Source organism: Sturnus vulgaris, chromosome Z (assembly GCF_052056855.1).
Source record: "Sturnus vulgaris isolate bStuVul1 chromosome Z, bStuVul1.hap1, whole genome shotgun sequence".
NCBI lineage: Eukaryota > Metazoa > Chordata > Aves > Passeriformes > Sturnidae > Sturnus > Sturnus vulgaris.
This window is the reverse complement of record NC_142283.1, coordinates 11,821,627-11,844,063: the sequence shown is the minus strand read 5'-3', so window position 1 is coordinate 11,844,063 and position 22,437 is coordinate 11,821,627. Positions and strand designations below refer to the sequence as shown.

The window sequence follows — 22,437 nt, the reverse complement described above, 5'->3', positions numbered from 1 at the left end:
TGCCAAGCACCAAACAGTGTTCCCATGGCCATGATAGAACAGTGGTGCTAAGAAACAGTCCTTTCATGGGGAAGAGAATTACTAGTTTTTAACTTTGTTTTGATCCATTGGGAACTGTGTTTATACATTGTGAATGAGCCAGACTGTGGATGGATTTTAATCACCGTAAAATTTCCTGCTTCTCAGAAATGGTGTCCCATTAGTCCCTGACAGTAACACACACAGATATACGAGATAAATCTGTCATCTTCAGGGACTTGTCATAATGCAGTACTAAACACCCAGAACATCCATATCCACATCAGGAATAATTCACATTCTTCTTAGCTTGAATTTACAATGAATATGTCTTTGAAATCTAAGCTTAACTTCAAAGCTGATTTAAGTGAGCAAACTGAGCTGGATTCTGGATTAACAGAAAACTAATTATCACTAGAAACCCTCGCATTACTGTAAAAACAAAATCTAAATTTAAACTTCCCTACTGTGATTTATTTCTGTAGTACTGCTTTTTCAGATCCTTATGAAGATAGCATTATACGAGACCGAACATACATAATGTCAGCATCTGGTAAACTAAAACTGTAAAATTCTTCCTTTGTTCTCTTGGAAGGGAAACATCTTCCATGAAAAGCCACTGTAATTGGCTCTAAACATTAGCAGCAAAGGCACAAAGACAAACAAGGGAAAGGTTTTCCCTTTTTATTTTTTCCTCTTTTTTTTTAATCACTGGAGGTCATCCTTTGTAGTACTCTGCCTTTGTTTTTTAAATCAGAACAATGAAAAAAATCTACTGAATTCTAATCATACCGTTTAACAGAATGAAATTAAATGTTTCAATAAACTGCCAATTTCTGAAGCTTACTAATTCCTTTTAAGGAATTATTCATGGTAGGATACTACCCTCTCTTGCCACTCCAAGAGAGAGAATTTTCTGACAATTAATTCAATAGATGTTCTGCAAGTGAATATTTTGTTTATTCACAGGAAGTTCCCTTGGTGTTTCCAAATTTTTTTTTCTTTTCATTCCATGCTCCTATCATTTTCAAAGGCACAACATTTCATGCACTTACAGAAATATTATTTGACCACTCATAACCACAAGACAGTGGAGTTTATGATCCAGAGTGGAGAGAGGTGAATCAAAAATCAAGGTCACAGCTGCAGGTTTCACTCAGACCTCTCCTTGGAAAAGTCTCGTGGGATAAGGTTCTGAAGGGAAAGAGGCCTATAGACGCTGGTGGACATCACACTGAATGTGAGCCAGCAACATGCTCTTGCTGCAAAGAAGACAGATGAATTCTGGCCTGAATTAGGTAAAGTATTTACAGCAGGTCAAGAGATGTGAGCCTTCTGTTGTTTTCAACACTGGTGAGGCCACAGGTGGAGTGTTGGATGTGGTTCTGGGCTCCCCAGAACAAAACAGAAATGGACATACTGGGGAGAACCCAGCAAAGGGAAACCAAGATGATGGATGGACTCCAGCACCTCCCCTATAGGGAAAGGCTGAGAAAGCTGGGACCCCTCATCCTGGAGAAGGTTCAGGGGATCTCTCCAATGTCCATAAACACCTGCGGGGAGGGTGCAAGGAGGATGGATCCAGGCTCTTTCCAGGGGTGCCCAGTGACAGCACCAGAGGCAATGGGTACACACTGAAACACAGAAGGTTCCCTCTGAACATCAGGAAACTTCTTTTCCCTGTGAGGGTGAACGAGCACTGGTTACTCAGGGAGGTGGTGGAGTCTCCATCCTTGGAGATATCCAAAAGCTTTTCACAGTCTTGGGCACTCAGCTCTAGCTGACCTCACCTGAGCAGGTGACCACCAGAGGTCCCTGACAGTCTCAACCATTTTGTGATTCTATAATGGGAAATAACATCTTGTTACTGAAAAATATGATTATGCAACATTCTGAACGAGATATGACACTTGCCTATAACTCATTGACATCAATCATTATATTTAGAAGTGCTTAAATATAAAAAGAGATTCAGCCTAACACACAATACAGAAATATACGAAGTTAAAGAAATTCTCATAGGAAAGGAGAAAACCTGCCTTCATGAAAAGCAATTAGCACATTTATTTCCATTCCAGAAGGGGTAGGTATTGAAATTCAACCACATGGAGTTTCACAATGAAAGATAATTATAGGTACTCATAGGTATTCAACCCTGCAGGATGTGAGACAGAATCTGAAAGTTTTAAAAAGCATGGAAAAAAAGTTCAGTGTTTTGCAGATCTCTCTCACCAAGTAACTAAATTAATACAGATCTCCATGCAATTATGACTTGACAGTTATGAATCAATACGTTTTTTTCCTACTTTGCTCCACAAGGAAGATATCTATTAGTGGAAGACGAGAAATAAAGAGATTTTGTTCATTCTTTAATCCTGCATCTCGTAAGACAGAAGGAAAGTATAACTGGAAATACTGTTAACAAATTTGTTTAACAAATTTCTCTCAAAGATTTACTTTAGTTATGTATTTCACTAAAACTAACTGCATTCTTATTTAGCATGGGCCAGACCTTCCATCAGATGAGTTATACCTAGAAGATCATTGACCAGTGCAATGCCAAGCATCAAGAGAGAACCATCTCTTCCTAAAGGAAGATACAAAAAGAAAGAATCAGCTGATGAACAGGTCAACCGCCATGAGTTTAAACAAAAAGATCTAAATACATGGGCAAATCAGTTTAAATTTAAAAATAAAATAATAATAAAAAAAAAGAAACATCTAAGTCAGTAAATTAGACAAGAGCAGCATCAGTACCTCGAAAAAAACCAGGCTATACAATGCTGTGGAAAAAAAAAAAAAGGAAAAAAAGAGATTAAGCGATGAAAAAAGGAACTTATGAAGATAGAACATTTTATATGTAATGTAAAAAGAAAAAAAAGTCAAACGTGTAAAATAGCGAAGGGCAACCTTCAGTACACCATTCTAAAGAGGGTTCCTGGTCTTTTCTGCAAATGACAATATTCATTTTGGTTTCTGTACGTGTTGCAAAAACCATCTCAAGCACATGAATCCAGGCAAAGGAAGGAAGATGTAGCTGATGTGCCACTTGAGGAGTGGCAGTATCAGTCCCTAGTACAGTTAACAACCACCTAGATGCTAATATCTCCTACCTGGCAACAGCTTACCAGTAAACAACCTGTGCAACTTAGATAGTGTGCAAAGCTCAAGAGATTATCAAACTAGAGGCATTCAGTCCCCTGAAGGATAGGAAGCAAACCAGCACAGTTTTAGGCAGGATTATCACAGCTTCTTGTAAATGAAGGGCAGATAACATAATATCTTTGCAAGCAAATGGTATTTCTGGGTTTACAGTGTGCAAAGGGAAGACTTTTCAAGATATGAACTTTACCTGTGCTACTTTGTGGGAACGCCAGCTTCAGCTAAACGTCTATGGACACAGTTCAGACAGACACTGAATTGTCACTAGAATAGTTTTGGACCTATCACATAGCACAGTAAGGACCTTGTATTTCTCTGTCATCACAATCATGAATCACAGTTCTGTGTGGACAATTATAATTCCATCACTGCAACCAAACAATTTACTTTTTTTTGGAAACATTTCAACAATTGCTCTGGAAGATCAGAAAACAGAGGTGCTGTTGTGAACCTATTAAACACTGAAATAGCCTCACATTTTAAAATGTATAAATGGCCTGGTTTTAAAACAGTACCTCATTTCAGTTATCAGCAGATAGCCATAATTCTAATGTAAATTTCTGTTTTGGGATGTACTACATTTTAGTGATATCCTAATTGCCTGCAATAAAATCCAGCAACCACCTTCTGAAGCATTTCAGAAGTTCTGCAAAGGTTACTGAGGCTAATTTATAAAACCTAGCATGCAACCAATAATATTACAAACAACCATAAAAGGTATATCTAAGTATACTGAAAAAATACTTCTTTCTGTATATCTTTATGTTTGGGAGGGCTGAAAATATTTCTGACGATATTTTAATTTTAAATTTTCATATATAACTACAAAAGAGTTAGAACATGTAAGCCAGTTTCCAGAGTCTTAATGAATACTTCTATTCATTAGAAGTATTCATTATTTAGCAGTATGATTAGAAGTATTCATTAGTTAAAATCGAAATCTACAGAAAATATACATCATTCATACAGACAGTTAATTTATATGGGAAATTGTGACATGGGACTGCCTAAAGCAGTTTGCCACCAGCATCAAAAAGCTTTCCTTACCAGCATCAGATCCCCACACCAAACCTCCATCCCTCAGAATTTTTCAACTCAGAGACCATCACAGAGTACATAAATTAGTGTATTATTATTAATAGAAAAGTCCTACTTGAGAAGCAGAAATTCTCATCACAAGTAAAACCTGCAGCTAGACATACCATGCAATGTCACGAAGACAGTAAAACCTAAACATAAGGAAAACACCTAGAAGTGAGTGACATGAGCAGATTTCTTTTTCAATCATACATAAACTACTCAGAGCCCCAGAAAAGGAATGTAATGACACCCCACTGTCAGTGACCAAACCAATGACACAGCCTCTCTTCATGCCCTCTCTTCCTACATACACAGCACAGAAACTTCTGTCTTTGCAAACCTTACTCTTGCAATCTATGGATTCTTCTTTCAGAACCTTTCATTTATGTATCCCTCTACAAACTACAAATCCAGAGACTGAAGAGGAATACATAAAAATACCTTCTGAAAGAATAATCTTGTAAGTGTTCCCACAAAGAGTTATGTTCTGGTATGTCCAAGTCTGATCAAAGGCAAAAACACATGTTACTTTTGCAGGCTGGAAGAGGAGGAGGGAAAAGACTACAAAGCTTATCTCCAAAAATCTTCCAGGATTGAATGATCTCTGGCTTTTTTATCCATGAATAAAAACATCAAGTCTCTAAAATCAATTAGACAATCCAATAAATTGTTAATGGTAACATTAACATTCACAGCATATATTTATCTGTACTAACAGATTTTTCAGCATATAAGGCATTTTCAAACACTTTTTTTAGGAGCAAGGAATATTAAATATCAGGCAGATAAGTTACATAAGCTTTGTCTTTTTTTTCATTAGGAGGCTGCAGAAGAGCATTATCAGTCCCGACTGTGTCTAGGCATTTTGACTAATCTTTTTATAGTGCTTCAGTTTAATAATAGCCAAGCCTGGAACACACTCTGTGCCTAATAAGCAGCTAAAACAAATCCAGGAAAAAAATTTTCTTTGAAGTCATTATGTTTTTAACACTGGGAATACCATGCACACTGTAAATTACATATATTAATCATGCCAAAGCACCTTCAGCTTGACTATGGATCCAATCTAAAGGCTGCATTCAGACTGGTATCACTGTCCAGGAGCATGCCCATTACCACTGAAGCATTTTCTTTAAATTATAGATACATCAGTGTAAAAGAGACACAGAGGAAGTCTTTCAAACCTGTGATTATATTTCACATCTAATGTCTCCTCATGAAAACAGCTTGGGAAAATGTCAGGTTTGCAAGGTTGACTAGTGCTTCACAAAGCCCATGTGACCCAGAAAAGAGGAGAAAGTTCACCCAAAGATTTACAAACTTTACCTCAGCATCTCTGAAACACTACAGCTGAGAACAATCTTGTAAGGTTACAGTGTTGTTATCTCCAGATGGAAGTTTTACAGGGCTCCGCACTAGAAACCATTTAAGAAAGTTTCTCAAGGTACTTTGGTTTAAGCATATTGGGTTGCAGCACTTGCTCTTCTAAGAGTTTAGCAGTTCACACTGTTCACCTTTTTGGTTTGCCTACTGTTAGAAAAAAATCAGTTACACAATTTTATCAAGGCTAAAATAATTTTAAAATATTTGCTGTTTGATAACCACATTCCATTCTGTTCTATTGTAAGGCTGCAATATTTTAAAGGATTAATAATTTACTACGTTTCTCAAAACATCCTCTGACTGGGGAAAACACACCACCTCTGTCGGCAAGGCACAGTACACCCTTCTGTGTTAGAACCTGAACAGCTTTGACACTGACAGCCAAGACTATATCTAGTAGCAGAGGTGAAATTGCAGTAGAATATGGTGTTTGCCTGCTCATTAGAGGTACTGGAAATACCCTGGCACATTTGTTGCATGACCAGAAGGAAGCAGATGAAGTATTAGGGTGATACTTACTCTCTGATTTTCTTGGAAGACTACCAAGCTCAGGAAGATAAAACAAGGGTTAGGGATTTAATCCTACCTTGGTACACATAAAAAACTTGTTCCCCTTCCCGTGTTTCCCCATACCTAGGTACAGTGATAGCACAAGCTGGTGCTCGTTCTAAAGGAACTGAGGCACACCTAGGAAAGTACCTCAAGGTGGGGATGGTCACTGCTGAACTCTTCCTCTGCCAGGGAGGCTTTGAGTGATGTCCTGCTCCTCTGCCGGTTATCCACCTCATCCCACAGCTCCCTCACGGTCACTGGATTTGTGCAAACAACTTGAAGCCATGGAGCCCCTCTTATTTCTGCAATTCTCCTTCTACAGTGCTCTTCATCAGAGTCTAGTTTATAAGTAGAGCAGCAGTGGAACACAAATCTGAGAAGAAAGTGCAATATTGTCCTACTGTAAAATTACTAAAATGTCAGAATTTAAGCCTTTCAAAGTTGGTCCTTTCTTCACATGGAAGATTTTGTTGAAATACTTCATACAAACTCATTATTCTGCTTCCTACATAAACATCAGCTTTGAAGCCTATCCTTCCTTCCCCTCCTCTAAATTTTAAACACAAAATTTGTGTTTAAACACTAAATTTGAAACAAACAAAAATAAGTTAGTATTTTTCCCAAGAGAAACAGCCCATCTGTTTATTCCAGTCAGTGTTAAAGGGGTAAAGAATACGAAGCTGTAGCTTCACAGCTGCAGTGCTGTCATATACAACATCTGTATCCTAAACATTTGACTTCCAAATATCAAGAAGCAGGAGGTAGAAAGTGTGCACCTAAAGCAGCATCCTATCTCCTAATTTTGCCATGCAGAAAATAATAAACTTTTCAGATGTTATACACCATAAACTCATGCAGCAAATGCTAAAAGAATACAATAAACAGTAACATTATACAAATCAGCTGCAATGCTGAACATACCGCTTTACTATAATACCAGCTCTTATATCATTAAAAAATCGCTTAGGCACAGTCTTACTACCAGCAAATTCACAAGGCTTACTTAAAGAAAATTATAGCCAAGAACATAGCTTGGCTTTTAATTCAAGGATAAAATTTATCTTTTAAGTATACAATTGATAAAAATAGCATTAAGTTCAGCACCTAACATTTCCTTCACATTCCTACACTAATAATTTTAACTGTGCCAGCATTAGGCATGGGCATAACTGCTGGCCACATTTAGTCCAACAGGTTTACAGGTCAGACCACATCTCTCTCTATTTCAGCCCACCATCTCCACAGTGAATGGCCAGGGGAGCAGATAAGGTCCATGTTAGTATGTAAGAGATACCTCCTTAGAATGCTAGTTTAAAACCAGGTAGTGCCTTTGAATTTGGAAGAAAATATAGATTAGACAATCCAGCTCCTAGATGAAGACCATTTTCTGCAGAATAGACAGTTTAATAGGTACAAAGCGTTTGAATTCTGATACAAAGTTTCATTTTTATAGATTTATAAAATGGTCTACAATTATTGGCACCCCACTGTTAACCCGTACATGTTTTCAGTAAAATCCATTACGTTGGCTTTAAAAATATGCTTTGTGTTTACAACAAAGGCTTTCAGAATTACATGAGTAAGAAATTGAAGGGATCCAATGAGAGCTTTCATAATTTGGTTATTATATTATGCATAAAAATCACATCCTTCCTTGATTCAAGCCTTAAAGGCAATCTCTATGGATGGTGTTAAGCCTTAATATGGACAGGTGAAGGCTCATTTAGGAATAATAGAACGGAGCTTTTTTGGCCACTACTACCTATTTACGAAGGTAACTCAGGCTGTTGTAGATCCTCACAGACTACACAACAATGTTGCCTCTCTTATTGTATCTTATATATACTAAAAAAACCCCCAAACCAAACAACCACCAAGCCTAACACCATTCTTGCTGTGTAAGAACAAAGTTTCTTCTAACTCTAAGCAGTTATAACATGACAAATCCACCATGCAAACAGCAAACTGGGTAATCTTTCTTTCTTTGGACTTGAAAGTAAAGAAGAGCAGAAGAACTGGGGTAACATGAACTGACACGTTTCAGTAACAAAACAGCCTGAACTCTGGAACTAGGGAATCACAGTGTATGAATTCTGTGGAGGTATGAATGCCCTACAAGAGATTTGTTTTTTCTTCTGCTTTCTGGATGACCTTTGGATGGGGCAGGTGAGTAAATAATGACTATGAAGATCCCTGTTTACCCGGACAAGAGTTAGGGAATAGCAAACATCAACTATACAAAAAAGTTTCTACAATCACACTGTGTCTTGGACAAGAAACATATCCTTTAATTCTAGCCAAAGAGAGAGATGTAAATCTCAGGTGGAAAGTTCTAATACAGATGGAATGAATTGCAATACATTTATTTTCTCTTTTGTCTAATGTATCCAGTCAAGAATGCATTTATTATACCTTCAGGGCTTTGTAGCTTTCCTGTTTATTTTAATAACAGTAGTTTCATGCCTAGAGCTCCACATACTGAGATAAAGAGATCAAGGCATCTACACGAAAATCCACTGTGCATCATGTGAATCATAGTATTTCTTGGTCTGTTATCATATTTGGCATTCAGGTATGTACAGCCGAAGCAGCCCACTGTCAGCCAATATCAGCATATGAGCTGTCTGTAGAGATAGAGGTGCAGATGAACACAAACTAAGATATAAGTAATTTAATCAAATTCCCGTTGTAGCCATTTTTCCATCATTTAAAATCAACACAAGGCTCCTGTCCTTCACTGATCAAAAATCAACATGGTGTATAGAAGGCAAAGCAAGAAAGGAAGGAAAAGAGCACAACAAAGATAGGAAAAATACAGACACATACACCACAGGTACAACCTTTACCCAGGACTTTTTACCTTCAATTAGAGCAAGTAGGGGTCACCAATAGGGAAAGGTCTATTAGGAGCATAGAAATTACAGAGAGGTGTTTGAGAAATCAGCAATTAGGAGTGAGTAGATATCTACTACATCTCAGAGTACTTATGCATGTTACTGCCTCTGAGAAGTGGAATACGATGTTTTTGAGAGGCCTCGTGTTTTTACTAAAAACCCAGTGTTTTACCCAAAATCACTGCTGAAGCTGACCCAGCTCTTCTTGGGGTCTGGCTAAGGCTCACTAACACAAGCAGCTCAAACAGCAAAGATGAAGATGAGCAGCAAGCAAATGATGACAAGCGTCTGGGGAAAGTTAGGAGTTATATGATCTTCCCTGCTATGTCTGCAGTCAAAAAAGGTCCTATTTCTAACCTACCTATAGCACCGAAGTACGAATGTGAACTAAGGACTAAAGAAAGCTTGGTGGGGAAAAAACACTACCTAAACAAAGACAATGTTGCACAGTCACTGACTCCTCTCAATATCTCCCACATTAAAACATCAGAAAGAATAGGTATCTCTCACAAGTCTTACTCAGCTGATGCATGAAAGAAACAACCTTACATGAGTAAGTAATTTCAAGGTAGCAATGTAAATACTACCTGCTCCAAATATTGACTCAAATATCAGCTCCTTGAGACACTTAATGATCTATGTAATCTTGCAAAGTCTTCAAAATTAAATGTTGAGAGGATAGAAATCAGTGATCACCATCAATACAACCATAGCCAGAAACACTGAACAAAAGTAACCCAGGCTTTTATGATGAATTTATGAACTTATGCTGCAATGCCAATATAGAATTTCTAAGCAATACTTCGAAAAAAGTAACACAGAAATAATGTAATGGAACGCTTTTCACTTTTTATTTTGCCAGAACTTCCCAGTCACAAACCTACTGTCCTCTTGTATGGCAGTATACAGCACTTGCTTATCTCTCACATATTTACTGTGCTTCCCCCTACATTGTCGTCTCTCTCACTAGCCTACTGATTTATTCCATTTATATTATTATTCCATTCTATACCTCAGTGTCTCCTTTCTTTATACAATTAACTCTAGAAACTGATAGCTCTCTTTTTCTGCCAAGCATATTTAGCTAATATTCCTTAAACAACCCAGCACATAGAGGATATGCCACAGAAAAGGTGTATCAAAGAAATGGGCAAAAGGAACAGAGAAGCACTTCAGTTAAACTGGGACAAGACAGACTGCATTCCATTTCCTACAAAATTACCTTAATCAAATGATTGAGATTTCATACCATAACTAAATTAGCAGTTCTCAGTAAAGCCCATAAGGATTACAGATCTAAGACATTTCAGTAACTGACAAATTATGCCACTTCTAAAATATTTATTAAGAATTTGCATAACATCTGATATGGCTTTAGTTTCAAATTTATTAAAAACACACACAATCATGTTACACATACAACACACCCACAACTATAAGAAATAACAGCTTTACTATGGTTTCCCGTGGAAAAGCAGAAAGTTCCTCATTACTTGTTTTCTTTTAGGCAAGGAAGGAAAGTAACGTAATTCATCTAACCTAAACAAACCTTGGCTAAATACAAGCAAACAAAACTTCTGCCAATGTTGTTGTCTTACCAATAAATATTTGTCATTTTCCACTCACCCCACTTCCCTCCTAAATTAATCACCATCTGTTTAATCTCAACTGAGATCTCCATATTTCACCTACTGCTAAGATGAATGTTGGGCATAAACACAGCTCTCAAGAGGGAAGGCAATCACTGCTGCAAGGGTAACAGGAAAAATGTCTCTACATGGTAGCAATCATTAGCCTTTCACCACTTACTCAGAGCAAAGCAGCAAAAAAGTTCAGGTCATTTCCTGACTGGCACAGCAAGTTATAGCAAGATACACATTCTATTAATTTTTAATTGCATTGCTCGCAGACTGAAAGCCCGAATGGGGAATGTTTCTTTTTAAAGCGTAAAGAAGGGCACTGAAACTGCTTACCTCACTTAGCTCTGCAGGGGATTCATTTCCATATTTCATAGCAACTCCAGAATTCATGATTAGACTTCTCAGGGCTTGGCGATTTCTGCAGATTTTAATGCTTCAGAGCTTTGTTCAACTGGTTCAATACTTTCTTCTCCAAAATTTTTCTCTCCTATACATTTTGCTCTAGACAGCCATTTTTACTCGACAATGAGAGTTTAAGTTAATGATGCAAGATCTTCTAAAACAGCCAAACTGGTTTTGATTTCACAGACAATCCATTGCTGCGAGAGACTTGTTAATAATCTGAAGTGCTCAGAGAATGCAGGGAATGAAGTGCTTACCAGGATCCCAGGGCTGTCTTAGTCCATCTATAAGGCATGCTTCATCTCTGCTCTCTGTTTTATGCTGCTCTTTTCCACAACTCTGTTAAAGGGCTTCTCCCAGTGCTGCTGAACATACTCAGAAAAATCTGACGAGCTTCACACAAGTTCACAGAGAAATTAAAAGTGGAGCCCCGTTACAGTCCTCAGTATCTGGGGAGGCAGAAAGGAGAAGAAAGCTCCCCTCCCAGAGAGAAACCAATGCTGCACTTCACGCTAAAGTTTCCCCTGCCAGTGAGCCTGGAGTTTAAGTGGTTTATGATCAAACACAGCTGTCTTGCTGCTGGCTAAAGGGTGCATGGAAGGGGTGGTGCCAAAAGGAGAGCGCAAGTGGGAGGGAGGCAGAGAGCTACAGAGAGTTCATTTTGGAACGACAGGCATCTCTCCAGCTTTCTGCATACTAATTACTATACAGAAAACTATTAAGCTACATAACAGGAAACGCCACATGGATAACAATAAATTGGATTCCTATTTCCCTATTCCTGTGTGCAATTAAGTAAGGAAAAATGGGGGGGGGGGGGCATTTGTAATGATTTCAAAAGGTCACAGTAAGCCTGAAAGCACCATTAGACTGCTGCAAATTTTACATAACAGACTGACATTTTGCAAAGAGTTCAGGGGATGCTACTGGAAGAAGGGGAGAAAAAAGCGTTTGCTTTCAACACTCTGCTGAAAATCGAGGAAAAATCCTTAATAAGCTGGATTTGTGGACATGCTGTACTCATTACAAGGAATGACGACTCCTTTTCCCCTTTCCTTTGTTCCCTAAAACACAGTGAGAGCCTCACACACTCTTTGGATTCTGATTTACTTCTTGAGTCAGATGTAGGAAACACAATCCTCCGCAGCTGAAATTTATCTGATCATCTTAATACAATGTATTATTGAAGTGCCAAATTAGTTCAGAAAAAATTCCCCAAATATAAGAATCAAGAATAAATCCTATACAAGCTTTGTCTCTAATCTTGCGCTCCAGCAAAAACATTTTCGTGGGAAACAATGCACTCTGAGAGCAGAATTTTGAAAATAATCATGTGAGTTTTTCTTTCTTCTCTGTTAGTCACAGATTAGTACCAGTATGGGGACATAGGGATAATTCACCCAATTCACTACAAGAAGTGCATTAAGACCTAGAGCCAAGAAAAGCACACCTATATTGCTCTATGTACTACGGAGTTATCACACTTCCTGGGTTCCCGTCCGTCCTCCATGCCCAGCACCAGGAACTGCAACATTCCTGTGGCTCATAGGGTAACAAGAATGCTACAATCTCTTTCCAAGATGTTTTACTTTCATCCTTCAGGTCTCCAGTTTGCTTCAGCACAAGTCTGTATTTTGGGGCTTCCCCTTTTCACGCCCACCTTGCATCGCCTTAACCCTCCATTATTTTCCCCGTTGAGTGCATCCTCCCGGTCCCACCTTCACATTCAGGTCTGCCTCTGTGTTCAGGGCTTCTGTGTAGATTCCTCCTTACTCATCTGCTTTGTTTCCCACATATGTTTCCAGTTATGGCCCCTGAAATCCCGGCAAAGGGCTGCACTGCTCTCTGCTGGCAGAGGGACGGTGTCTCACGGCAAAGGCGACACTGGGACAGTGGGTAGGGAGCCGGGGGGTGCAGGCTCCTCCAGACTGCAGCACGAGAACAGCATATCCACAGCAGTGTTGTAACACTGATCTCCTGTGTATTAAAATGTGATTGACACGGATTTGTACCCAGAAACAAAGGTGCTGTATACTGAAAGCTCATTTTTCATAGACAAGTTAAAACCCCAACAATTTCCATTCAAAACTTCCTGCAGCTGACACGGCGCATTTAAAAATGTTTTATCTTTTCAAAAATCTGCCTTCAAAAACAAGGCAGTCTTTTGTATTTTGTATCACTACCCATATTGACTTTATTTTCCCATTTATAATCTTCTCTGATCTTATCTTCATCCAATTCTATCACATCTATCACAGGTTTACCAGCAGAGCGTTAAGCCTCAGTATTAATACTAAGAATAAAGTTCTGAGGCTTCCCTTTTCTAAAGGAAAACCCATATGAATTATGGGTCCAATATCCTGCACTTCCCATGCTCTATTCCTACACTGCTAAATATTTCCCTGCTGACTGTGAATAGGCATTCAGAAATTAAAAGTTCTGATTTGTTTTCTTCAAAACTCACAGTTCGTCCATTTCTGGCAGACCAGCCATCAGACAGACCAGAGCATACTACATACCTAATACAATAGCAGGGTTCTAAGAACTTTGTTTAAGCCAAAGTATATTTTCCCACTGGCTTGTGCCAAAGGCAGGCTTCAAAGCAAACAAAAGAAAACCTCAAGTGTGCCAACTTTGCATTGCCAGGAAATAAACAGAGCACCTTGTGACCCAGTGAGAGAGGGGCCTGTTGGACTCAGTCCCTCTCTGTTGTTTGGCAGCAGACTGCTCATGCTCTCTCTTGGTGACTCAGTTCCCTGCCTAGGACAGCAATGCTTCCTTGCCCTCAGCCTTGTTCCTGCCTCCTTTTCTAGCCCCTACAGGCAGGGAGTGGGGTGGACTGGGAGTGGGAAAAAAAAAATCTTTTAACCTGCTCATGTTTCTTAGCCCACGATGACATAGTGTCATGGCAGTGGATGCCATGGTGTGGAGGAGGTAACGAGAAGCAGATAACAAGATGGACAAACCTGACCATCACAGACGCTTTCAGAAACAGCATCCACCACACACTTTCTGTCTGAGACACAGAAACTGGCTTGGGCTTCCACTCAATTGCAGGGCATTTCTGATCCATTACTTATGTACCTCTAAAGCACTCGTGATGCACATACTGCTTGTGGTAAGTGTATTTGCACTGACAGAGTCTTCCCAAGATAATTTCAGAATTATGCAGCAACAACCATTAGTATGGCCAGTTTCCTGATTGTTGAACTAATAATCCAATGGCTGCTCTATTCCATTTGTTTACTCTCATTCAGCTGTAGAAAAAGAACCACTCAGACATATGTCTGAGATTCACTGAGGATTTCTAGTTTATTAATTGTATCTGAATAAGCATTTAATAAGATTTGCTCTATCGCCTAGTGTGAAAGGATTCTTTTGGGACAAGTGACAACTCTGTCATTCTTATGTCCTGGTTTTGGGCAAATTTGGGAGAAAACCTCCAAATGGGGTCCCTCTAGGAAACAGATTCAAGCAGTCCCTCCCCCAACGGGTTCGGGGAAATATTTCGTCATAGAGAAGTGGAAAAAACCCTGTTTATTTAACAGGCAAAACGCTGCCCAGCACAAAAATGAACAATACGAAACAACAAAACCTCTCACTGCTCTGACGAGATGACAAATTCAGAAGAGTCCCTTTCGAGGGTTGCAGCTCAGCTCACTCAGTCTGTTCCCAGTCCCTCCATCCCTGGGCAATGCCACGGGCCAGGCCAGGCCTGGTGGGACACAGGTGTGAGCTCCCGGGGCTCCCCTGGGTTTGCAGTCCAGAGCAGGTACAAACGATTCCAAGAAAAAAGGGGAAAAAAATCACAGTCCAGGGAACTTCTCTGCCTCAGCTAGTCAGAAACTAACCAAGAGCAAAGGAGAGCTCTCTGCTGCTGTCCACTGCAGACAACAAAGTCTGTGAGCAGGATGCAGGGGAGCACCTGCAGTCTCTGATAGCAAACTCTGCAGCTCTTCTTTCCTCTCCTTCACTCCTGGAATCAATCTTAAAACTGCAGAACTCAATATTCAACACCAACAGAACAGACGACTGGGGATACAAGCGTCATAAAGTCATCCCAAGACACTTCTCACCTGTACTTCTGAAAATTTCACAAAATATGCAAAACACTAACACTGACATTATTTTATAACACCTCTCCCTCATGATATGTCTCAGTAATTACAATAGTATATTACTTACATTTACTGGAGCAGGTGTCACACTTGGCAGAAATGAGTATTCCCTCCTTGTTTCAACAGGTGTAGAGTGAATACTACAGCACAAAAGTAATTTTATATTAAATTTGTGCATGTCACATGTTCTTCAGCATAGTGTGTGCCACTTTCTGAGACACAGTTTCACTCTGCATGCAACATGCACCATTAGCCGATCACAATTCCAGGATGTATGAAATAAGGCCTTCTTGGTTGGTTCTGTTTAATTAGCTCTGTAACCGAAATACAACTAATTGAAGTCCACTGAGCATTTAGTTACTGTTTGTTTCAATATCATCCCTACAGTTAGAGCAGCACTGCACAATCCAACACACAAATAAATCACACCTGTAAGTATGGCAAATCTACTACAAACAATTTGAGAACATTCAATTTTCCTAATCATTTTGGCACAAAATACACTGGCATAGTGCCAAAGTCCAAATTTTCATGGAGAAAAGAGCACTCAGATTAGCATGAAAGCTACATTTGGAAGCAGAAATTCAATACAATTCTTGGATAGTGTTTCCAGAAAGTTTTTTATTCAATATCACTAATGCACCATGATTTAAGAGGGAGAGGCTGAAAGGGATGGTAGGTTTATGATACAAACTGTTCTCATTAGTGACAGTAAAGATTATGCACCTAGGTTGAGAGAAAAAAATCCAACCCATTTGAAACAACTGGAAGTAACCTTACACTGAAAAATGAAGCACTGTCTCTGAAGAAAACATGAGCAAATATTTTTTCTTTCCTTCAATCAAACCATCTTGATTAGTCTGAAATAGATAATATGTCTAGAATAATATAATTTCAAAACAGCACTTCAATCAGCTACTCTCACCTGTTCACTCTTTCTCAGCTACTCAATCCACTTAAAAAGTCAGATCCTTGACCTGACTGGTCTCCTTGGGAGCTCACATTTGATCCCTCTTTCTATCCTCCAGTATTTCATGCCATGAAGACACTGTCAAACCTGTCAAACAAACACTCTCTTTTCCTGTCATTTCATCCAAACCTATCACATTCATTTGTATTCCTGTTGACCCCACAGAGCCTCAGCATCAGGACAGGACAGGAAAAGGACTAGAAGTCAATGGGTGCCTATTGTTTATGCTAGTGACTTGTCTGTAAGGACAAGAAGAGACAATAGCCATTTCTACAGCCACCCAATCATCATCACTTTATTTGCTCCTTGCTTAAAAAAACCAACAAGGCCATTCTGTAAACTACAGTTCATGCCATCATACTTCTGCTTAGCTTCCCTTCATAATCCATGATTTTTCCAGTTATTAACCCCAAGGAAATTAATTTATTTCACTTCAAGTCACTTCTATCTTGGTAGCCAACCTGCATTTCCTCCTGTTTATCAATTGTGAACTGAATCTCCTCCAAAAGTCCACACTTTTATAGAAAGATTTGCTATGACTCCCCTGCTAAATCTCTCCTATTTTTCCATCTCTAACTTCAGTTTCCTCCACTCCCTCCTTACTCCTAACCTCTCTTTTGTTTTGTGCCTTGTCTTTCACAGGCTCTCATTTCCAGCTCCAGGCTCCATTTCACAGTTATGATCATGCTTCTGCAAATATTCAGCAGCCCTTGAATTATACCAAGACATCTGCGTGTAATTAATTTTTCCTAACTCCAAGATTTGTCTCCACTCTTTCATTACCACTGGCACATTGAACACTCAACTCTCTAACCCAGAGTGTCCCAAACCATGGATCGATGATGATGTGAATTCCCACAAAGAATGAGGATGGATCCAGGCCCCTGGATTACATCAGAACTGTGCTTTGACACTTCATCCCCCACTTAGCCAAGCATTCCATTTCACCATCTGTGGACAAGATCTCTGAATGTTAAACAGATGAACTGTTGGATAGTTTCTGACTACATGTGTATATACACGAATACATATACACATTTACTTCACCCATTTGTGTATGTACAGTGTGTGGCATTTGTATATATCCTGTACATACACAAACAAGTGTGCACACATATATACCCTCATACATGAGTGTACACACACTTAGCTATATTTATCCATCTATCTCCCTACCTACCTATATATATTTGGATCCACTGAAATGTTCAACTTGAAATATCTTCAAGCCAACAAATTCTGGCAAATGCAAAGCAAGCATCTGACAGACCCCTGCTTGAAGCTCTACCAGACTTTAGTTGGTATGAGCACTTAAATTACAAGAATGTCAACTTCTCTGATCACTTAAAGGTTTGGGGTGCTTTATTTTAGCAGAAATTGTAACTAAAATTACTTTAACAATGACATGAGCTGAAATAATATATCAAAAAATTTTAGTGAATCAAACCTCCTTATTTTCAACCAGATCTATTTTATGATTGTTGTAACTGAATTCCTACATTCTAATCTACATTCATTAATTTGATATATTTTGTGTCTACATAGTTCAGTAGCTGATTATGAAGGTCAGCAAGTTGGTCTACAGATCACTTCTGAACTCCCTACTAGCCAGTAAAACTTTTTATTTTTCTAAAGACCTGATATTTGTGGGTTTTTTCTCTTTGTGAATAGCTAAACACAAAATCCAAACTCTCTATTCTAACCCAGCATATAGATCTGGTCTATAAAATTAGTCTTTTTTCTTCTAACTGTTTTGTCATATACAGTTTAAATCTCTCCAGTGACATTTTTCCTTTACATCTTTCTACATTTAAGTTTCTCATCATAATCCTCAAGGCTACCTTACCCCTGCCTCCCTCATGTCTACTTCAGCCTTCATAGCTGTCAGTTCCATTTTACATTTTGAGGGACAGCGGATAACACTGTTTCAGCATTTATGATCTCTCTTTCGTGTGTGTTTTTATTTGCTTCTACATGCCAAGACTTTTTTTTCAAGCCACTTACACTTACTTCAGATGATTGCAGAACTAAAATCTTCTTTCTTTTCAGGCTTCATCTGGATAGTCTCTTACTTTGTTAAAAAATTATTTGCTTACTGTTTCTAGTGTTTACTTTCAGATAAGGCTCTATCAACCAACTAAACCAAGTAAAATAAACAACCCCATGTCTCATATTAAAAAATCTTGTTTGTTCTGCCTTCACAATTCAGAATCCCAGCACAATATAATTCATTATTATGAAAAAACATCTGCCACCCATGTAGGCGCTACTGAAACAAAGACTTTTCCCTCCATTCTATAATGCATATCAGAAAATCAGTATTTATGTTAAAATTAGATTCAAACAATAATATGCACTTATAATCTCTTTAAAAATTCAAAGAATAGAAACATTCAATGTCTTTTTCTCCAGTCATGTCCCTAAAATTATAGTTTCAGGTAAATTAACATAAAACCCAGTGCAGGAAATTACAGATGGCTATTTGGCTTAAAGACACGAACCTCACTTGAGTACCTCAGTGGGGTGAATTTATTTCATTATGAGCTCTTCACAGAACAGACAGTGCCCTTCCTGAAAAACAAAGTTTACTTCGGTTGCTTCCTACCAGGAGAAAAGGTGGAGTTTACTAATTCACTGCAACATAGCTACAATCATAAACTGCCTCTCAGATGAGAAGTGATAATCCAGATTTCTAGCCCAAAATGGAGCGATCATGCTGAAAGTTTTTCACAAAGTAAAAACAGCAAGCACAAGAGAGCTACTTACACATGTGTGTAAGACTCCCCTCCCATTTTTGCAGTACTAGAACCGAAATAGTTCCCCAAAACAGCTGTGCTGACAACCACATAGTCATTTAAAAAACAACACAACATGAAGAGAAGTGGGGTGCTTTAACAGTGGCAGCATCTTACACTGCCTCAGGTCAATGTCCCAGGCCTGACAATGGCAGAGAAACAATTCCAAGGAACAGGAGCATCTTGATGAATTTTACTGTGTCCTGACAGGTTTCTATGGGAACATTGCTTTGCCTGTCTGGGTTGACAGAATAACAGTTGATTACTCTATCATAACTCAACTGGTACTGAATTGCAAAAGCACTTAAGGGAAGCCATTTTCATCTGTGCACTGCAGATAAAATTTTCACTTTATTACCAAAATTCTGTATTTCATGTAAGCAGAACACAAGGGTGTAGTGTATGTACAAGAAAAGGGACAGTAAGTCGTCATGTCACCTTTTTATAAAATGAGGATACAAAGAAGCTCGGCATTGCCAACTTAAGTCAGCAGCTCACACTCAGAGAGCAGGCAGAAAATCTGGTAAAAAAGAAAACCCGTGACAAGAGCTACGTGGTAATCTGGCACACTAGAACCCAGGAGGATAATCTTGCTCCACCATACTAACTCTGGCCCTCTGACACAGCTTACCACTGCTAATAATAATGTTAACACTATATGCGGTATAGCTGTGTGCAATGATGCTGGACCACTGTACCCAGTGAATTGCTCTTCATTTCAGACAACTGGGAGGGGGTTGAAATTTGGAAAATTAAAAGATCTGATCACCTGCACTGGAGCCAGAGCTTCCTTGAGTACAGCAAAGAAAATGGGATGTATAAGGGCATTTTCTGAGCAATGAGGGGGGAAAAAATACGAAGTCCTAGCAACTAAGTTAAATTAGATGTTTTGAAACCTTCAAAACATCTACCTAAACACACTTGTTAAGACCCTCTTTCCTACAGTACCTGATTGCCATATGCCAGTTCATACCATTCAATTACAACTGCAGAACTAGGTCAAAATCCATCACTCTGCACTTCAACTTTGTCATGTGCTTGTAAGAGAGATTGTTTGACTGTCATGTAAAATATCCAGTTAAAAGCCTCAGTCAAAAAGATCTATTAATAGTCTACCTGAACAAGTGTGACCTGTACTGACACCCATCACATTGTGCTAAGATTATCTGCAGATGGAAATAGTAACAGAATTTTTAAAAAAATTAATTTACCATTTTCTCACCTCTATGTCTGTTATAATGCTGGAAATTCAAAAGACAGCAAAACTACATTTCATGTAAAATAGATGAGTCCTGGCAGACCTAATCCAGAATGTCCATTTTAAGAAAAAATTAATAACTGACAACAATTTTAGAGGGCTATAGAAACCAGGTTTGTATAAACAAAATGCATAATCCCATTATAGCTGATGCCTGCCTGAGACAAACAAGGACCATTACAATGCTGGCTTGAGATCAAAGAGCTAACAGCATCCCACACCCCTAAATATAAAAAACGTTTGTCAGACAAAACTGCCTTTGTGCCTGCTCTTGGACAAGCCAAACCTCCTGAATCTATATTTCAATAATCAGTTCTTGCTTTAAAGGAATTCTTGGATTCTATTTTCAGCCCAGCAGAAAGGAAATGACGCTTGGTTTGGAAGCACATACATAGAAGGCAAGGGCACAAGGCTCTTGTACTAGGCTCTACTGTCCACAGCACTAGAATCTTCAATTTCAGGCCTTTCTATCTATTTCAGTTCCAGCTAAAGGCATGACTAGGCTACATTTTTACAGAAATCATTTTTATTGGCATGAAAAAGAAATTGCAGCAGAAGTTGCACACCGAATATGGGAAAAACATGGCTGCAAGGGGAGAAAAGGAGGAGATCCAGCTCCTGTGGTTTACTGTATGTAAACATGGAACAGAGTCCCCAGCCAGTAACTCATGAAAAATCAATCTCTACATAAGCAACCGAATTCCAACACATCCCACGAGATGCCTATGTACTGGATAAATTCCTCAAAATACACAAAATTTAAGAATTTCCTATCCACAGTAGCCTCACGTGGAGGGGCTAGAAAAGCATTAAGTTCTCCCATTCAAAAAGAAGTACCATGGGATGCTTTGAGGCCCATTTCCCTGACTGTAATGGAAAGGGTAGTGAAGCTGAAGGAGCAGAGCTTCCCACACTAAGGCAAAAAGAAAATTATTTTAAAACAGTAGATTTGGAGAGAGGGGTTAGGATAAAAAGGGGCAGACTTTGCCAGAAAAGGACATATCAATATTAATGAGTTCAATATTAATGAGTTCTAAAACCATAAAAGCGTCAGAAATTAAATGAGACATTTTGAAGTAGATTCTCATTGACAGCAACATCAAACAAAAGTAGCCTACAAGCCAACCACAGAATTCCATTTCTTACAGTCCAGTTCTATTTTCAGACTTCCTTGCTACTTTCCCTTAGAAGATTACTTCCCAAAAGAATTTCCATAGGATTCCCACTTAATTTACACCTAATGCCTGTAAATTAGCAACAGAGAAAATGGTTCACATTTAGGACAGATACAATAGTATCCCTAGATTGACACAAAGCTCTAGGAAGCCCTTTTTCCCTCATCCCCTGCAAAAGTGGCTTTGCTTTCTTTGGCAACCAGACAATCCTTCCTATTTTTAAGGAATATAAATTTTAAAATCTACATTTACTTGCTCAGTTAAAATGAGCCAAAAATGTAGTCTAAAAAAAAAAATCACAGTACACACACATAGTGTACATCTTTCTAGGATGGTGAATGATACCATGTTTTTGAGTAGTATAATTTTTAATCTCTAAACACACTAACATTACACTGACTTGTGCCACATAAAAACATGCACATCCTTTATGATCAGGTAATCTGAATTTCAGTCTTTGCAATGAAAGACTGTTGGTTATGTAGGCATATGTCTTGATAGTCACACAGCAAAGGACAGCAGAAATATCAGTTGGCTGTCCAACAGTCAAGATAGGAGGTAAGGTAAGAAGTAATAAAACAATTGATGTATTGTCAAATTGCCTGAAGTGCTGGAGAAAGATCAGATAGAGAAGTTAAATTCAGCACTTTGAATTTCATCACAGAATATCACATGTGAACACATGCTACATACCAAGCACCTTTGAGATATTCTCCTGCTAAAGTACTAAGTACATTTCATAACACCAAGGAATTACAAGAAATTATTACATGCTCAATAACATGACAGCAGTATGGAATTTGCATGTAAATCACTTAATTTACATTTACATGTAGCTCAGAGAACATAAATGCTTATTGTGACTCGGGATGAAGAAAAGCATTAATAGAATTTGAAGCAGTTATCCAGAGCACAAGCTGCACTACAGCCTGACATAAATGCAAACACAATGATAATACTGAGTGTGCTCTTTTATAAGCAAAAGCTATA

The 22,437-nt window shown here is 38.6% G+C and overlaps 1 protein-coding gene across 2 annotated transcripts in view; it reads right to left on the bottom strand.

Moving 5' to 3' along the window:
- The window catches only part of MCC (MCC regulator of Wnt signaling pathway), a 188,684-nt gene that overhangs the window by 132,197 nt on the left and 34,050 nt on the right, over positions 1–22,437 (bottom strand). The window contains exon 1 of one of the 2 annotated variants that reach the window (XM_088157037.1): positions 11,063–11,727. The exons of the other annotated variant lie outside the window; for it this stretch is intronic. Within the exon in view, the coding sequence (XP_088013163.1) occupies positions 11,063–11,119 (57 nt within the window). The 5' untranslated portion in view covers positions 11,120–11,727. Of the gene's footprint in view, positions 1–11,062; positions 11,728–22,437 lie in introns of those variants that run through there. 2 annotated transcript variants of the gene reach the window in all.